Source organism: Sprattus sprattus (assembly GCF_963457725.1).
Source record: "Sprattus sprattus genome assembly, chromosome: 14".
Lineage (NCBI taxonomy): Eukaryota > Metazoa > Chordata > Actinopteri > Clupeiformes > Clupeidae > Sprattus > Sprattus sprattus.
In genome coordinates, this window is record NC_137912.1 from 20,332,300 (window position 1) to 20,350,828 (window position 18,529).

At 43.9% G+C, this 18,529-nt stretch overlaps 1 protein-coding gene across 2 annotated transcripts in view; it reads left to right on the plus strand.

Moving 5' to 3' along the window:
- The window catches only part of flncb (filamin C, gamma b (actin binding protein 280)), a 93,125-nt gene that overhangs the window by 67,387 nt on the left and 7,209 nt on the right, over positions 1–18,529 (plus strand). The window contains exons 27-43 of one of the 2 annotated variants that reach the window (XM_080851302.1): positions 178–301; positions 488–644; positions 2,346–2,535; positions 2,850–2,873; positions 3,021–3,268; positions 5,170–5,269; positions 6,205–6,345; positions 6,622–6,750; positions 7,197–7,370; positions 10,525–10,686; positions 11,122–11,325; positions 11,700–11,852; positions 12,219–12,341; positions 14,121–14,369; positions 15,532–15,801; positions 16,223–16,360; positions 16,611–16,726. In XM_080851302.1, the coding sequence (XP_080707428.1) occupies positions 178–301; positions 488–644; positions 2,346–2,535; positions 2,850–2,873; positions 3,021–3,268; positions 5,170–5,269; positions 6,205–6,345; positions 6,622–6,750; positions 7,197–7,370; positions 10,525–10,686; positions 11,122–11,325; positions 11,700–11,852; positions 12,219–12,341; positions 14,121–14,369; positions 15,532–15,801; positions 16,223–16,360; positions 16,611–16,726 (2,702 nt within the window). The remainder of the gene's footprint in view (positions 1–177; positions 302–487; positions 645–2,345; positions 2,536–2,849; positions 2,874–3,020; positions 3,269–5,169; positions 5,270–6,204; positions 6,346–6,621; positions 6,751–7,196; positions 7,371–10,524; positions 10,687–11,121; positions 11,326–11,699; positions 11,853–12,218; positions 12,342–14,120; positions 14,370–15,531; positions 15,802–16,222; positions 16,361–16,610; positions 16,727–18,529) is intronic. The other variant, XM_080851303.1, reaches the window with a different exon arrangement.

An 18,529-nucleotide genomic window follows, 5' to 3' on the forward strand; every position in this document is an offset into this window, starting at 1 on the left:
ACACATACACATACACATACACATACACATACACATACACATACACATATATACATGTACACATACACACACGCGCACAAGCACACACACACACACACACACACACACACAGAGATACACACATAAACCCACTTTTGTGTGGAGGCTTGTATGGTAACAGACTGTTGGCTCCTGCAGGCGTGGCTGAGCCAGTGAGCATCACAGACAATGGTGACGGCATACACACGGTCAACTACACCCCCACCAAAGACGGCCCTCACACTGTGTGTGTTAAATATGCAGACCAGGAAGTCCCTCGCAGGTGAGAGACTGATCTCTGTAACTCACTTCAACTGTTTTACATCTCATCTGCATGATTGTTCAAGCACTTCTTTTACTGGTCTTTTGTCAAGCCCAGGTTTGATTTGATATCCATATATCGTATTTCCATTTGATTATAAAATTGGTATTTTATGGTATTTACATTCTGTTCTCTGTCTCTCTGTAGTCCATTTAAAATCAAGGCTTTGCCCGCCCATGATGCCAGTAAAGTTCGTGCCAGTGGGCCTGGTCTGAATGCCTCAGGTGTGCCAGCTAGCTTACCTGTAGAGTTCACCATCGATGCCCGCGATGCAGGAGAGGGGCTTCTCACTGTGCAGATTCTGGTGAGTGAATTTGATCAACAAAGACCCCGTTTCTATTTGCCTCTTACTTACACATTCATAAGAGTAGAGCAAAAAAAAAAAAAAAAAAACTACAACTCCCATGTCACCTTACTCACCCCTTCCTCCCTCCCCTGCCCTTTGACCTGTGCCAGGGTGACGTGACGTGACGTGTGTGCCTGTCGCTGCAGGGTCCTGACGGCTGCAGGCGGGAGGCTTCCGTCTCTGTGTTGGACTGGGGCAGGAGGGTGTGGGAGAGTCATATTGTAAAGGGCACCATCCCCTTCTATATTCTTAAGCAAGGCTGTGTAAGGCCACAACAAACACAACGCTCATCTTCCTCTCCAGGCCTCTTCTTCATCTTATTCTTCCGCCTCCTCCTCCTCCGCCATGGTGTCTTACGTCTCCCTTCCCACCGTCCCACTTCCCCCGTCCCCCGTCCTCCTGCCTGGCTCGTGCCTCCTTGCCCTGTGGTTCTTATGAACTTTGACCTTAGAACCCAAGCTGACATGCCTTGTTCCCAAGTTCTTTGTTTGTCATTACTCCATCCTCTTAATCAAGGGTGTTTGTGTCTTTCAGGCCGACATTTCCTGGAAGAACAATTTAAGTAGAACAGGGATGAAGGTGGAAATACTAAAGGGGGATGGGAAATGTTTAAGAGTGTTCAGTGTTCAGTTACAGTTACCTTAGTGCCAGAGAGAGAGTAACGCAGACAGATGACTATACTGCTATCCAAAACGAAGCAATTTTTCCCACCCTGTTATGGCTTCCCATAGTGAAGAGTGGTGGTTCGTAAATGGGATAGTTGTTCAAGGTTTTCAAGAACCACGTCTGTAGACATCCTGTTAAGAGTCAAGAACCACGTCTGTAGACATCCTGTAAGGAGTCAAGAACCACGTCTGTAGACATCCTGTTAAGAGTCAAGAACCACGTCTGTAGACATCCTGTAAGGAGTCAAGAACCACGTCTGTAGACATCCTGTAAAGACTAAGGAACCCCTCCGTAGACATTGTGTTAAGAGAAAAGAACCACGTCTGTAGACATCCTGTAAAGACTAAGGAACCCCTCCGTAGACATTGTGTTAAGAGAAAAGAACCACGTCTGTAGACATCCTGTAAAGACTAAAGAACCACGTCTGTGGACACCCTCTAAGTAGTAGCTTACTTACTAAGTAGTAACTGATTCAGGTCCAAATGTGGGCTAGATCTTGTGCTAGTCTGGTCCTGATGCGCAGGAGATGTAACCCTGATCTGGTTCTGCTCTGGCCCAGGGTGAGTTTAAGTGAAAGGGTGAGAAAGGAGTCACGATAGCCCCTTGAGTTTTCCCACTGTATCGTAGTCTTTGTGGACTGACCTCCATTGGGTTTTCTTCTTGGCTAACTCCTCCATGTGGTTTTGCTCAACATCACTAACTGTGAGGAGTTGCTGCTCTCTAAACTGGGCCTAACCTATCCTCCCAGATAATAGCAGTGAGTAGACTAGATACTTCCAGCTTGGTATAGTGTGAGACTCAATGCACACATATACATCTATCAATCAACAACCTGATAAATTACCCAGAATCACCACCACCATGTTACATCTTGTGGATGGATTTTTGGTTTGGTTTTGGTGTATGAACTAATCGACTGACAATGCAGAACCAACCCCTGTGAAATCACACACACATGTGTGTGTGTATTGATGTGTGTGTGTTTGATCGCAGGACCCGGAGGGCAAGCCGAAGAAAGCCAACATCCGTGACAACCGGGACGGGACATACACGGTGTCCTACGTGCCAGACATGACCGGACGCTACACCATCACCATCAAATATGGCGGAGACGAGATCCCGTACTCGCCGTACCGCATCCATGCCGTGCCTTCCGGAGATGCCAGCAAGTGCCTGGTTACAGGTGGGCATCACAGGACCAGCTTGTGGCGATACCGCTGTGATGGCTGTGATGTTATATCAGTGTGGAGTTGTGTTTTTAAGAGTCGACAGAGGGGAAATGAAGGAATAGCATTATTCTTATAAGACACAGTCAAGTTATATTTTCAAGTACTGGAACAGGACAGAGGAGATGTATGCTTTGTTTTGGTACAGCAGTTATTTTCTCCTAAAACTGTTTGAATCTAAACTTTCTTGTGCAAGACCTTAAGGATTGACATGATTCTTATGATGTTCAGTGATGTTATGATTGATAAATTAATCTATTCTGTATTGCAGTTTCCATTGGAGGACACGGGCTGGGTGAGTGCTGAATCAGTTTGTCTGTTTTCTGTTTTTGAGATTAAATGTGCGTTCGAAAGGATTGCGTTTCATAAGGTGTTTTGGTTGCCCTGTTGTCATAGCCACTGTTGTCATAGCCACTGTTGTCAATCATGTGTCATGTGACAGGATCAGGTCTTGGACCCACTATTCAGATTGGCGAGGAAACGGTGATCACCGTAGATGCCAAAGCTGCTGGGAAGGGCAAGGTCACGTGTAAGGTGTCAACACCTGACGGGGCGGAGCTCGATGTGGATGTGGTGGAGAACGCTGATGGGACGTTTGATATCTACTACACGGCACCGGAACCAGGGAAATACGTCATCACCATCCGCTTCGGAGGAGAGCACATTCCCAATAGCCCCTTCCACGTGGTGGTGTGTAGGAACTGTTTATATGCTTATGCTCATGATGATGGTGGAGATGCCAATTATTATGTTGGTTTTGGTGATGGAGATGGTTATTATCATCATTATCATCATCATCGTCATCATCTTTATGTGCTATGTAATGCTTAATGATGCAGGCAGTGATGTAGTTTAGGTTACTAATCTGCATTTCAAATGAAACATTGTGTCTCTCATTGAACCTTGTAAATCAGGCTGGGTCTCACCAAGCTGATTGGAGATAAATACACAGCCCTACATACTTAAATATACAGCCCTACATGACCAACTGTGTTGTGATGTACAGTAACTGAGTGACTAATTGAACTTTAGTGTGAAACACGCATGTGTGTGTGACTGGTGTGTGTTACCGTGTTTCCCCCTAGGCGAGTGATACCATTCCCATTATAGAGGAGCCCTGTGATAAAGTTCAGCTACAGCAGCCCTACGCCCCCTACCAGGGCTGCACACCACACTGGGTACCACTCTAAGATCACTGTGTCCCTTAGTCTTCATCGCTCTACTTCATCTCTTAAAGCTCACTGTGTCCCTTAGTCTTCATCACTCTACTTCATCTCTTAAAGCTCACTGTGTCCCTTAGTCTTCATCGCTCTACTTCATCTCTTAAAGCTCACTGTGTCCCTTAGTCTTCATCGCTCTACTTCATCTCTTAAAGCTCACTGTGTCCCTTAGTCTTAATCGCTCTACTTCATCTCTTAAAGCTCACTGTGTCCCTTAGTCTTCATCGCTCTACTTCATCTCTTAAAGCTCACTGTGTCCCTTAGTCTTCATCGCTCTACTTCATCTCTTAAAGCTCACTGTGTCCCTTAGTCTTCATCGCTCTCCTCATTTCTCTAAGCTCACTGTGTCCCTTAGTCTTAATCGCGCTCCTCATTTCTCTAAGCTCACTGTGTCCCTTAGTCTTAATCGCTCTCCTCATTTCTCTAAGCTCATTGTGTCCCTTAGTCTTCATCGCTCTTCTTCATCACTCCTCTTCATCACTATAAGCCCCCTGTGTCCCTAGTCTTTATCTCTCCTCTTCCTCTCCCTTCACTTTATCTCTTCATCTCACTCTACTGTACTTTGCCTCACTTCCTGTCCATGAATAGTCTTCTCTGTGTAAGTCTTCACCCTCTTTGTCCTCGTCCCAGTCTATCCTTTATCCCAGTCCAAAACTCTCTTACAGAAACACAAGCTCCTCATTCCTCTCAGCTTCAAGTTCTCAGACTGCACCCCCTCACCTTCCATTCAGATCATCTCTGATAAGTGTCCTGTCACAGGCCAGTTTAAGCTGAACATTAAAGCTGCACTCCATCTGCTTTTAATGGCCTTTCCTCTTGCTGAAGCTGAACATTAAAGCTGCAATCTTTGAGTTTTTATATGAGTTTTCACTGTAATATTTTCCATATAATTTCATCTCATGCATGCTCATTTCTGCTGCTAGATCATCTTCCTATTCATTACCATTTTAGAGTTTGTTTTCTTTTGGGTTCTCATACCCTCCAGAATCTTCCATTCCGGAATCTTCCATTCAGTGCTTCATTTCCTAACCTGGGAACCTGAATGTTAGCATCTGTCTCTAGAACGGTCAGGGCCTAATCCGCACCACAATCAGCTGTTTTGCAAACAAAATTCTAAATCAGCTGTTGGCTGATAGTTTATTTTAAATTAGCTGTTAGCTGAGTTTCTTTTAAATCAGCTGTTTAAAAAAAAAAAATGTATCAGCAACTGAGTTTCTTCTACTTAACTTATGGCTGATCAGGGCCAAATCTGCATCAGAGACAGCTGCTAGCTGGATTGCTTCTCTGCCTCTTGCCTCTCAGGCAATGGTGTAGCAGCCTTGCTAAAAGGCTAATTTGCTAACGTGCTAACTGATGTCTCTCTTGTTTCAGGCCACGGAGGAAGCAATCACAGCCAGCAATGGGATCGAGCCCATGCTCCGCCCCTTTAACCTAGTCATTCCCTTCACTGTGCAGAAAGGAGAGATTACAGGTGAGGCACATCTATTCATATAAAGCACCACTGTTGTATAATTACCACTGATATAAAAGCACCACTGTTGTAAAAGCACCACTGATACTCTACAGTTGTAAAAGCACCACTGATATAAAAAAACACTGATATCAAAGCACCACTTATATAGAAGCACCACTGATACTCCACTGTTGTAAAAGCGCCACTGATAGAAAAGCACCACTGATACTCTATAGTTGTAAAAGTGCCACTGATATTCCACTGATGTAAGAGCATCCATATGACTGAATGGAAGTGTAGAATGGGATGCTATCAGAGAGGAGAATCCGCCTGTGCATGTTCCCTAATGAACCACAGGCGTACCTCATCTCTCTGTGTTAGTGTTGGCTCTCTGCATTGCCAGCGTAGCTGAACAAACAAAGCCTTGACTTGGGTTGAAGTAAACAGAACTGGCCTGGCCTGTCAGTGGCCTGGTCCAGATGTGTGTGTGTGTGTGTGTGTGTGAGTGTGTGTGTGTGTGTGTGTGTGTGTGTGTGTGTGTGTGTGTGTGTGTGTGTGTGTGTGTGTGTGTGTGTGTGTGTGTGTGTGTGTGTGTGTGTGTGTGTGTGTGTGTGTGTGTGTGTGTGTGTGTGTGTGTGTGTGTTTAAGTCCCACTGTGGGGTTGCTCTTTCCTTTGTCCTTCATGGTAGTTTGAAATTATGTCATAGTGAGCTTTAAACGAATGAAGGTGATGGAAAACTGTTTGAAAATCGTTTACTAGAGGTTGATAAATGTTTCTTATCCTGTTTACTCACACACACATACCCCCGACCCACCACCCAGACTCACACACACACACACACACACACACTGCATGAACTATGGTGCACACTAACGAATGCCTACATACACACACACACACACGCAGTAAAGCATGTGTGGTTCTTTGATGTTGCTGTTTGATTGTTTTCTAGGTGAAGTGCGAATGCCCTCTGGTAAGATTGCCCGTCCCAACATCACAGACAACAAGGACGGGACAGTCACAGTAAAATACGCCCCTACTGAGAAAGGCCTACACGAGATGGACATCAAGTACGATGGCAACCACATACCAGGTACCTTCTTCAGTTCTCACTTGATATACGCCTCATACACACATGATACACATCTGATATACACATAATACACGCCTGATATCAATATGATACACACCTGATATGCACATGATACACACATGATACACACCTGATACACACATGATACACACATGATACACACCTGATACACACCTGTAAAATCTTGTCCGCCATCTATTTGGAAAATCCAGTCTTTCATGAATGATTGATTATCTACGCGTGAGCTGATGTTATGTCTACTTCCTGTCCCCACAGGAAGTCCTCTACAGTTCTATGTGGATGCGATCAACAGTGGTCATGTGACTGCCTACGGACCAGGCCTGAGCCATGGTATGGTCAACAAGTCGGCCATCTTTACCATCGTCACCAAAGATGCCGGGGAAGGTGAGCAAATGTCCAATGTCCTTTTGGCCTACAGTAAACACAGCATGACTCAACAGCCTGTCAGACACTAACGTTTTCTCTTCATCTCCACCTCTGTTTGTTTGTATTTGTTTTTCGGCCTTTAATTCTCTCTCTGAGTCTATCTGACTCTGCCCGTCTGTCTTCCTCACTTTGTCTGTCTGTCTTGATTTCTCGATTTTTTCTTCTATCTCTTTCTCTCATTCTTTCTCTTGTTCTCCCGGTTTTTCCCTTACTCTGTCTGCCTGTCTGGTTCTACATGTCTTTCTCTGTCTTTCTTTCTTCTCTCTTTATTTTCTCTCCTTTTTTCTCTTTCTTTCTTCGTTTCTGTCCATCTTCCTTTTACCCTCTGTCTTTCTCTTTATTTATTTATCATTCTTTCCCATTCCGCCTTTCTCTTTCCCTTTCTCTCTCCCACCCTCTCTCAGGTGGTCTGTCTCTGGCAGTGGAAGGTCCCTCCAAGGCAGAGATCTCCTGTAAGGATAACAAAGATGGCACCTGCACTGTGTCCTACCAGCCCACCGCTCCTGGAGACTACAACATCATCGTCAAGTTTGATGACAAACACATCCCCGGCAGCCCCTTCACCGCTAAGATCACAGGTAGAGAGTTAAGAGACCACTAAAAAATGATCATTTTCTCTGGTTTTACTATTTATTGGGATGTGTTAAAGTAAATTGAAATGTTTAGTTTTATTTAAGTCTGGGCAACGATTACAAATTTTCATCGCGATTAATCGCATGATTTCCCTGGTTAATCACGATTAATCGCATTTGTATACGCAAAATCTGTCAATGAATTCAAAAGTAATGTACAGTGCACATTAATGTTATCCTGTTCGTTATGAAAAAGAAAAAAAAACTGCCCACAATCATATCATTAAAACAGGCAATTTCTGAGGTAACAGCAGAAACATTTTACTTTCATCAGGGAGCAGCATAACCAGTCTATATATTTAGTACCAAATGTCCCTGTTAGAGTGAGAAACCAGAAAGCACTTTCAGTGCAGTTTGTCAATTCCTAGAACTTGACACTGTTATTTTAAATGTACTGCCATATGAACTAAAGTGCCATTGCATTTGTTGTGAAAACACCAGCATCAGCATTTGTATCTAGTAGCAGTTACTACTACATAATTATTACTTGCTTAAACTAAACATGTAATAATTCAAATTATTTTATTATATTAGTAATATTCCTATTTTAAAAGTATACATTTATCTCATGTTGCCATTCTGTATGCTGAGTATAATGATTTAACATAAATTACATAAATACCTTGTGCATGTGTGTATTCATTGCACCTATCTGTTCATATGAAAACCCATGGTTATAATTATAATTGTTCATTAGTTAGCAGTGTCATAACTACATTTCTGAAATTTATAACAAACCAAACCGCTTAAAAATTGGTTGAAAATTGAGCAAGTTATCGTTATTTAAAAAGTACGTGTACCACTACCAACACAATGTTACGTGAGCGAGCTGACTGTGGCAAGATGGCCGCCAAGTGCGGACGTTCAACTCTGTTGGCCGGCAACGCGACGAGACAGATATATATATATATGTATATATCTCTATGGTTTATCCGTTTCCGGTTTTACGGCAGACTTTTACAAAATAAAAGCCTTTGAGCAAAATAATAAAACCTGCGTTAACGCGCGATAAAATAATTGTCGGCGTTAAATAATTGATGAATTAACGCAAGATTAACCGTTAACTTGTTTTATTCTATAAACTACTGTCAACATTTCTACCAAATAAATACAAAAATATTGTCATTTAGAGCATTTATTTGCAGAAAAATGACAATTGGTGAAAATAGCAATTTGTTTTTATTCCACCAAATATTGATTTCTGAACTCTTCTTAAGTAACAAACTTAGTATTGCTTTGTTTGAAAATGAATATGAACTTGTTTTCTTTGCATTATTCGAGATCTGAGAACACTGCATCTTTTTTGCTTTTTTGACCAATTGTCATTTTTCTGCAAATAAATTCTCTAAATGACAATATTTTTATTTCAAATTTGGTAGAAATGTTGTCAGTAGTTTATAGAATAAAAGAACAAAATGTTTTAATTTACTTTAACACATTCCACTAAATAGTAAAACCAGAGAAACTGATCATTTTAAAGTGGTCTCTTATTTTTTTCCGCGGCTGTATGTATGTGAATGCTAACCTCACAGGTAGAGAGTATATGTGTGTGAATGCTAACCTCACAGGTAGAGAGTATATGTGTATGAATGCTAACCTCACAGATAGAGGGTATACATGTGTGTGAATGCTAACCTCATATGTGTGCGAATGCTAACCTCACAGGTAGAGAGTATATGTGTGCGAATGCTAACCTCACAGGTAGAGAGTATATGTGTTTGAATGCTTACCTCACAAGTAGAGAGTATATGTGTGTGAATGTTAACCTCACAGGTAGAGAGTATATGTGTGTGAATGAGAGTATATGTGTGTGAATTCTAACCTCACAGGTAAAGAGTATATGTGTATGAATGCTGGGGTTGTATCAGAGAGGATTATTTCAGTGTATCTGAGAAAGAGAGAGAGACAGAAAGAAAGAAAGAGAGAGAGAGAGAGAGAGAGAGAGAGAGAGAGAGATACAGAAGTTCTTGTTCTTTCTTTACATGTAACATGTAATTTCAGAAGGAAGTTCTTAATCAGCTGTTCAGTCAAGCAGGCAGGCAGGCAGGCATATATACTGCATGCAGGTGCACATGACTTCAGTGCAGCCAAAATCAGAGGCTAGTGTTATGCCTATTTGAATCTGTTGACCATATGGTTCCTATATATCAACTTATGTATGCCTTTAAACACACTCACACACACACATACACACACACACACACACACACACACACACACACACACACACACACACACACACACACACACACACACACACACACACACACACACACACACACACACACACACACACACACACACACACACACACACACACACACACACACACAATGAGGAGCAACAAGCAAGCAGTGATTTGTAGATTTATCTCTGCAGGAAACACCTGCTTCCTCAGTTCTCTCACAACACTCTTCTCATTCATTACATTACACATGCACACACACACACGCACACACACACACACGCACATGCACACACACACAAACACACGCAAACACACGCATACATACACACACACACACACACACACACACACACGCACACACAGAAACACGCACACCCAAACTGGAGTTTATCTCAGTATCCCTTATGGAGTCAGACGGGGATAAACTAACAAAGCTGAGTGTAAATCAAGAGCAGTTATAAACTCTTTCCAGGGGGCACGGAAAGAAACTGTGGGACTCCTGAAAACCTCCCTCTAGAGTCCATATTTCAGTGCTGCCTGCCATTGTGCGGGGCTCCTTGGTCTTTGAGCATCCCTGAGACAAACTGTCATGGCAAAGCAAGAGCCAACCAAGGAATGTGTGACAGGGGGTCTTTTCATAGACTGGCATGTCTGTTTGTGTGTGTTCTGTTATGAACTACTGCGTAGCTATTTAAGATAGTAGATGTTTAGTCTGTCGTGATTCCTAATAGAGTGTTTTGTTTTGGGGGTTGGGATTTAAATGGGGTATTTTATATTTGGACCAGGTAAGATGTGGGAATGTTACATGGTGACATCGCAGATTGGTGCAAAAATCTTCTGCTTTTTAGACGGAAAGGTCACATTGTACTTATTCTGCCATTCTTTCTTTTTTTCTTTCTGTCTTTCTCACAGGTGATGACTCGTTGAGGACATCCCAGCTGAACGTCGGCACGGCGACAGACGTGTCTCTGAAGATCACTGAGACGGACCTGAGCTCCCTGTCCGCCACCATCCGTGCCCCGTCTGGCAACGAGGAGCCCTGTCTGCTCAAGAGGCTGCCTAATCGCCACATCGGTGAGCGGCTCGCCAGGCCTGGGAGAACTGTTCCACTGAGGGCTTACTCTGGGTCTCGGCCAAGATTACACATACACCATGCTTTTGATAAGGGTTTTATCGTAAATTACCCTAAAATTAAAACTAGACAAAAACTGATGGTTTTTCTTAAAATGTCACCATCCTAAGAGAGACAGTCAACAATTCACAATAAAAGTAAAGTCTTACTAATGGAAATGCAATCTACAAGGATAGTGGAGGCCTAGCTGGGTTTTTAAGGGGAGATTAACACATCTGTGAGGCCTTGAAAAACATTGGAAAATAACAATTGAGATTTGTTAAATTTGACTAAGTGTGATAACAGCTCTCTCGCTCTCTCTCTCATTCTCTCTCTCTCTCTATCTCTCTCTCTCTGTCTCTCTCTCCTGTATTCCTCTCTGACCTCCACTCCCATAGGCATCTCCTTCACTCCTAAGGAGGTTGGCGAGCACGTAGTGAGCGTCATGAAGAATGGGAAGCACGTGACTAACAGCCCCTTTAAGATCATGGTAGGCCAGTCCGAGATCGGCGACGCCAGCAAGGTCAAGGTGTTTGGAAACGGCCTGATGGAGGGACACACCTTTGAGGTCGCAGAGTTCATCCTGGACACCAGAAATGCAGGTAAGACATGGCCACAGTTAAGGTGCTCTAAAATGTTCTAAAAATATTATATACGTATTCGCTTTGTTTCAGTGCCACATAACCACCTTAAATGTATATTATTATATATTCTATATTATAACTGTGTCATCCATTATCCTTTACATCCTACATCATGCATCAAACATCATGCATCATACATCATGCACAGTCTTAACCTGCAGAGAAACTGCAAAGAGATGAACATTGCAGCAAAACACGTTTTTTCTTTTCTTTCATTAAGTATTCATAGCATCCTATACATTCAGTGCCTATAGTTTATAATGAATGAATAATAAACAGAACCAGTGCACTTGAACAGTGTGGTGAGGTTCTCATTGTGGCGTCCTGTGCAGGTTATGGAGGCCTGGGCTTGTCCATCGAGGGTCCGAGTAAAGTGGACATTAACTGTGAGGACGTGGAGGACGGCACCTGCAAGGTCACATACTGCCCCACAGAACCCGGAACCTACATAATCAACATCAAGTTTGCAGACCAGCATATCCCAGGTGTGTGTGTGTGTGTGTGTGTGTGTGTGTGTGTGTGTGTGTGTGTGTGTGTGTGTGTGTGTGTGTGTGTTGGATGTGGCCTTGGTCACATACAAAAGCAGTAGAACACCGGCGGTTTGCAGACTTTCTTCACAGTGCAGCTTGATTTAATCTGGAACATGTTGTTCTAAAATGTATTATTTGTAATGAACATTATCATAATTTGCGTAGAACGGTTTTGGTAATGTTCTTACCTAATGTTTTATTTCTCCATGTTACAAACAAATCTGATTTGAATTTGAACTGAAATAGAAATGAATTTGAACTGAATTAATATTGAATGTGAAGTGAATTAGAAATGAATCCTATGTAACTGTGTTCCCACAGGCAGTCCATTCACAGTTAAGGTGATGGGGGAGGGCCGGGTCAAAGAGAGCATCACCAGGAGGAGACAAGCCTCAACTATCGCCACTGTGGGCAGCACCTGTGACCTCAACCTGAAAATCCCAGGTGAGCAACGCACACACACACACACACACACACACACACACACACACAACCACAGAAACACACACAACCACAGAAACACACACACACACACACACACACACACACACGCAAACACACACACACACACACACACACACAAACACACACACACACACAAACACACACACACACACACACACACACACACAACCACAGAAACACACACAACCACAGAAACACACACACACACCCACACACACACACACACACACACACACGCAAACACACACACACACACACACACACACAAACACACACACACACATACACACACACACACACACACACACACACACGCAAACACACAGACACACGCAAACACACACACACACACACAAACACACACACACACACACACACACACACACACACACAAACACACACACACACACACACACTCCTTAGTCCTCTGTGGAGCGGTGAAAGAGATTTCAGTTCAGAGTCAGTGTCCTGTCCTGTGTTTGCCCTGCTGGCGTCCATTATTGTGTCCATTAGCGGTTCCGCTAAGTAGCGCTCTAAAACCATTGACATCCACTAATGTGGAAAGTTTTTGCTCTCTTTTCCTGGATGTTCCCTCTGTGCAGTGAGGTAAGGGTCATGGTGTTTAGCCATCTCCCCAGGTGAGTGTGTTTGGCTTTGGCAGATATGACCCGGCTAACTGGGGGTCACACTGACCACCTGTGGGAGCGCTTTCTCCATAGACGTCAGCCTGCAACACTGCCCAACACAAAACAATGGAGTGGAATAAGGCGTCCGACACGCGAGGCTGTCATGCAGGAATCCCCCTGTCTATTCCCCAATCTGTTCTTCTTCTTTTTTCCTCTTCCTTCCCCCTCTCTCTCTTTCCTTCACTCTCTCCATCCCTCATGGCCCGCTTTGCTGTGCTGATCGTATCAGAGCTGTGTGTGTCCGTGTGTGTTTTTGTGGGTGTGTATTTGTAGGCAGGAAGGCCTGGAACTGGAGGTCTGTGTGTGTCTGTGTGTTTGTGTGTGTGTGTGTGTGTGTGTGTGGGGGGGGGGGGGGGGGTCTCGGCAGGGTATTTATTACAGAGATTTTCCAGTTGGCTGCTTACGCAAGGGAGACTCCACAGGAAATGGGGAATGCCCGGCCTACATCTGCCACACAGACACACACACACACGCACATACACACACACATGCACACGAACAAATACAGACTCACCACGTAAACAGTCAGATGCAAATAAACAAACACACACACACACACACACACACACACACACACACACACACACACACACACACACGTAAACACACACACACGCCCATAAACACACTGCAACTCTGTCTATTGACCACCAGAGACACCATAAAGATCAAAAACACACACACACACACACACACACACACACATAAACACACACACACACACACACACACTGCAACTCTGCCTATAACCACCAAAGGCACCATAAAGCAAACACACACACACACACACACACACACACACACACACACACACACACACACACACACACACACACACACATACACACACACACACACCCCCAACACACACACACACACACACACTCTTTTGTTCACTGTAGTATGGTGTTCCCTGCTCCTTATGGTTTTTCCAATTTCCCCTTTCCAAAAAAAGAGCTTTGCGTTCCTTACTTTCAACTGTTATTCCTTCCCTCTTCCTCCTCTACCTCTTCCTGTCTTCTTCTTCCTGTCTCTCTTATCCTTCCTGCCCCCCCCCCTCCCCTCCCAACAGGTAACTGGTTTCAGATGGTGACTGCACAAGAGAGTCTGACACGCACAGTCACGCGCAGCAGCCACACCTACACGCGCACAGAGCGCACCGAGATCAGCAAGACGCGCGCCGGCGAGACCAAGAGGGAGGTGCGCGTGGAGGAGAGCAGGCAGGTCGGGGGCCACCCCTTCAGGGAGGTGTTCGGTGGCTTCCTGGGCCGTGAGGGCCTCACCACAACCTACAGCGGAGCACAAGCCAGACAACCTGAGGGTGTGTGTGTGTGGGTGTGTGTGTTTATGCGAGACACAACTAATGTAACGCCTGTGTGATTGATTGTGTGTGTATTCTAGACAATCAAAAGGTGTGGGTTTGGATGTATGCCTCATTCACTGTAACACCTTTTATTGATTGATTGATTTATTGATGGTGTGTTTCTCCCAGTCAGAACATCCAGGATGTGTGTGAAATCTCTAACACTTTAATCTGTTCTACATGGCCATGTGGGTTTGACCTGATAGTGTTAAGGCTGATAATGTACCGCTATGCTTGTAGGGGCATCGTGATGAACTACAGAAGTTTGTGTGTGTGTGTGTGTGTGTGTGCGTGTTTGTGTGTGTATGTGTGTGTGTGTATCAGTGCAGATGGAGATGAATGTTGACTCTCTCCATCTTGCTCCTCTCTGTGCTCTTCACAAATTTGAGACACAGAGGAGACGGCTCACTGCTGGAATTTACGACAGGCACTGTAAAGGGTGGCCGTGCTGGAAAAAGTGAGGCCCTGTGGGCTGACCTGTCCAGCACGAGCAGGAGGCCGAGTCCAGCATCCACACACTCACAGCCAGACACACACATACACACACACACACACACACACACACACACACACACACACACACACACACACAGACACACACATACACACACACACACACACACACACACACACACACACTCAGGGCCGACGCACTCATGGGGCTCATCCAGCTTTATGACCACATGCTGATGGAGCTTTATCTCTTCCTCTCTCTCCCTCTGTCTGTCACTATCCCTCTCTTTTCTTTCTCTTTCTCTCCCTCTGTCTATCTCTATCCCTCTCCTTTCTTTCGCTCCCTCTGTCTATCTCTATCCCTCTATTTTTCTCTCCCTCTCTTCCTCTGTTTGTCTCTATCCCTCTATTTTTCTCTCCCTCTCTTCCTCTGTCTGTCTCTATCCCTCTATTTTTCTCTCCCTCTCTTCCTCTGTCTGTCTCTATCCCTCTATATTTCTCTCCCTCTCTTCCTCTATCTGTCACTATCCCTCTTGTTTTCTCTCTTTCTCTTCCTCACTCCCTATTTCTCTCTCTTTTTTCTTTCAATCTGTCTCTATTTCTCTTCTCTTTCTCATTCCCTCTCTTTTCTCTCTCAACCTCTCTCTCTCCCCCCGACCCCCCTCAGGCGAGTCTGGTACCCAGGAGATGACTGCCCAGGTGACGAGCCCCAGTGGTCAGACTGAGGATGCTGAGATCATCGAGGGGGAGGACAGCACCTACAGCGTGCGCTTCATCCCCCATGAGATGGGCCCCCACACAGTCAACGTCAAGTACCGCAGCCAGCACGTGCCTGGCAGCCCCTTCCAGTTCACCGTGGGGCCGCTGGGAGAGGGCGGGGCCCACAGGGTCCGGGCTGGGGGCCCTGGGCTCGATAGGGGTGCGGCTGGAGTCCCAGGTAATTCCGTTTGTCACGACAACGAGGAAAATCAACAAAAATGGCACGATTATAGATTGATTACTTTACCTTGCGAGTAATACAGATGTAGGAGGTCACAATTTAAGGATCAATCATTATGGTACAGCAGCAGATGACGTGATTAAGGATCAATTACTTTATTACAGTAGAAATAAAGTACAATAAAAGAGGAAGGTTACACTTTAAGGTTTGACAATTTAATGACGGCAATAAACAACAGGAGAGCGTCTAAATTAAGGGCAGATACTTTGGCAGCAGTAATTTACTTAATTTACATTAATTTACTAGAGGGATTCATGTTAAGGATTGATAACTTAGGTCTTCCTGTGGTGAGCCTAGCTGCATGTTCACTGTCCACCACTAGAGGGCAGTATGTGATCGCTCTGAATGTCCTCCTCAGCTGAGTTCAGCATCTGGACCCGAGAGGCAGGGGCCGGGGGCCTGTCAATCGCCGTGGAGGGACCCAGCAAAGCAGAGATCTCCTTTGAGGACAGGAAGGACGGCTCCTGCGGTGTGTCCTATGTCGTACAGGAGCCCGGTGAGGACACACCTAATTACTTAGTTTGAACAATGCTGGGTTGGACTACCTCTGTAACCTCTGATGGTGAAGGTGACCATTAATTAGGTACCATTAATAATGATCAAGCTTCAGGGTTGTGTGATTAACGTCTGGCTAACGTCATGTAAATTACAAGACAAAACTTCAGAATCCAATACATAATGTGGTAGAAGATTGTTGAAAGGTTATGTTTGTTTAAGATGTGTTTGTGTGTTTGTTTTTTGCGCAGGTGACTATGAGGTGTCCATTAAGTTTAATGATGAACACATCCCCGATAGTCCTTTTATTGTTCCCGTATCAACACTGTCTGATGACGCCCGTCGCCTTACGGTCACCAGTCTGCAAGTGAGTGTTGTCATATAGACCCCGAAGCGCACACAGCAATACACACACACACACACACACACACACACACACACACACACACACACACACACACACACACACACACACACACACACACACACACACACACACACACACACACACACACACACACGCACACACAAACAGACATACATGCACACATTTGATTGCTTTTATTTGGATCCACAAGACAAGCGACAAGTTACAGGATCCAAATACTTTGGGAAGAGTCTTTGACAGGGTGACAGGTCTGATAGGCTTACAAACTTTTACCAGTTCTCTTAATACTGTAACACTCAAGAGTCAAGGATAAACAAAACATCTTCGACTCCATATTTGCTTGCTACCAATGATAGCTGAAACAGAGCAGAATTTTCCTAGTCTTTTTGCCCCCTTTTTATGCAGCCCCCCATCTGCAGCCCTCTGACAACATTCTTATGTACATGGCCTAAACTTCCAAAGACAAGAATTATTAACCTACAGTCATATCCCAGCTGGCGAATGAGTTCCATTAATGATTGATATTTCAGTAGCTTGGAATAATAGCAAGTCTCCATATACAAATCAAAACAGCAGCCTACTTCAATAATAGATACAGAGTTCACAGATTCATTTACAACTAGAATGTGTTTCGTGAACGAACTGCGAGAGTGTGCTTGCTCTGTTGCGGCCATCAAGCACAAGCAACTGCAGTGGCCGAGTGCGCATATGTTGTTGAGGGGCCTCACAGATTGATATCTGAGAACAAAATCTGTATAGTACTGTGTTTTCTGTGTTCAGTACAACGTTGAATGCAGGTTGTAGGATGAATCTGCCAGCCTTCCAGTGTAACAATCTGAAGTGACACTGAATACACCTTTTTGTTTTCAACCAATATATTTTAGCAAGCAACCAAGCTCAACCATTATATTTTGGCTCCACTGACGTTTAGACATATGAGGGTATCTTTGTTGTTCTGTTTTTGTTTGTTTGTTTGCTTGTTTATTGTGAACGGGTCTAGTGTGTTACATTTAGCTTGGAGAAGTCTTAAAATAGGCTCCAAGTGACATTATGTCTTATGGGGTGTAATTATTCCTCCAAAGGTCGTGTTAATCAATGAGTGCATCTGAATTGTGCGGTATTTGTTGAGGGAGACTTGGGCTTGTTTTAATTTTGTATTGGTTGCGGATGCAATAAATCTTGTCTGTGCTTCAAATGTAAATATATTTATTGTCTCTCTATGGTGGAAATCAGATGTATTATGAAACTTGCATATTTACTAAGCACAAACATTCCAGGTGTCATGGTCAGAATAGTTCCAGAGTTTCGTTATACTGACTTACTGAGCTAAGTGAATTGTTGAAATTGTTATCTTGGTAAAAGGAAACATCTCTGCAACAATATTGGAATGAATGTGGTTACATAGCCAGCTTTACTTAAAGTGTATTGTAAGATATAGCTTGTTAGACTTAATGCAGTTAGAGTTAGACTGTAGGTCTAGTATCTAACGTAAGCACAACTTTTAATGTATATTTTGGCAGCTATTTTAGATTCAGTCTGAAGACAAAAATGCATATTAGTTTTAGTCACATTTAGTCATAGTTATCCTTCTCAGTTTCAGTCTAGTTTTCGAAAACTCATTACAATTTAGTCTAGTTTTAAGCACATTTAAAATTCCATATTATAGCCACATTAAACTCCTTTCCTTCCCTTCTCAGGCCCAGGGACCTCCTGTGTTGTGTCTACTGCATAGTAGTCTAGCTTGCAGTACTTAAATTGTGGATGCAATTAGTCTCCAAGATA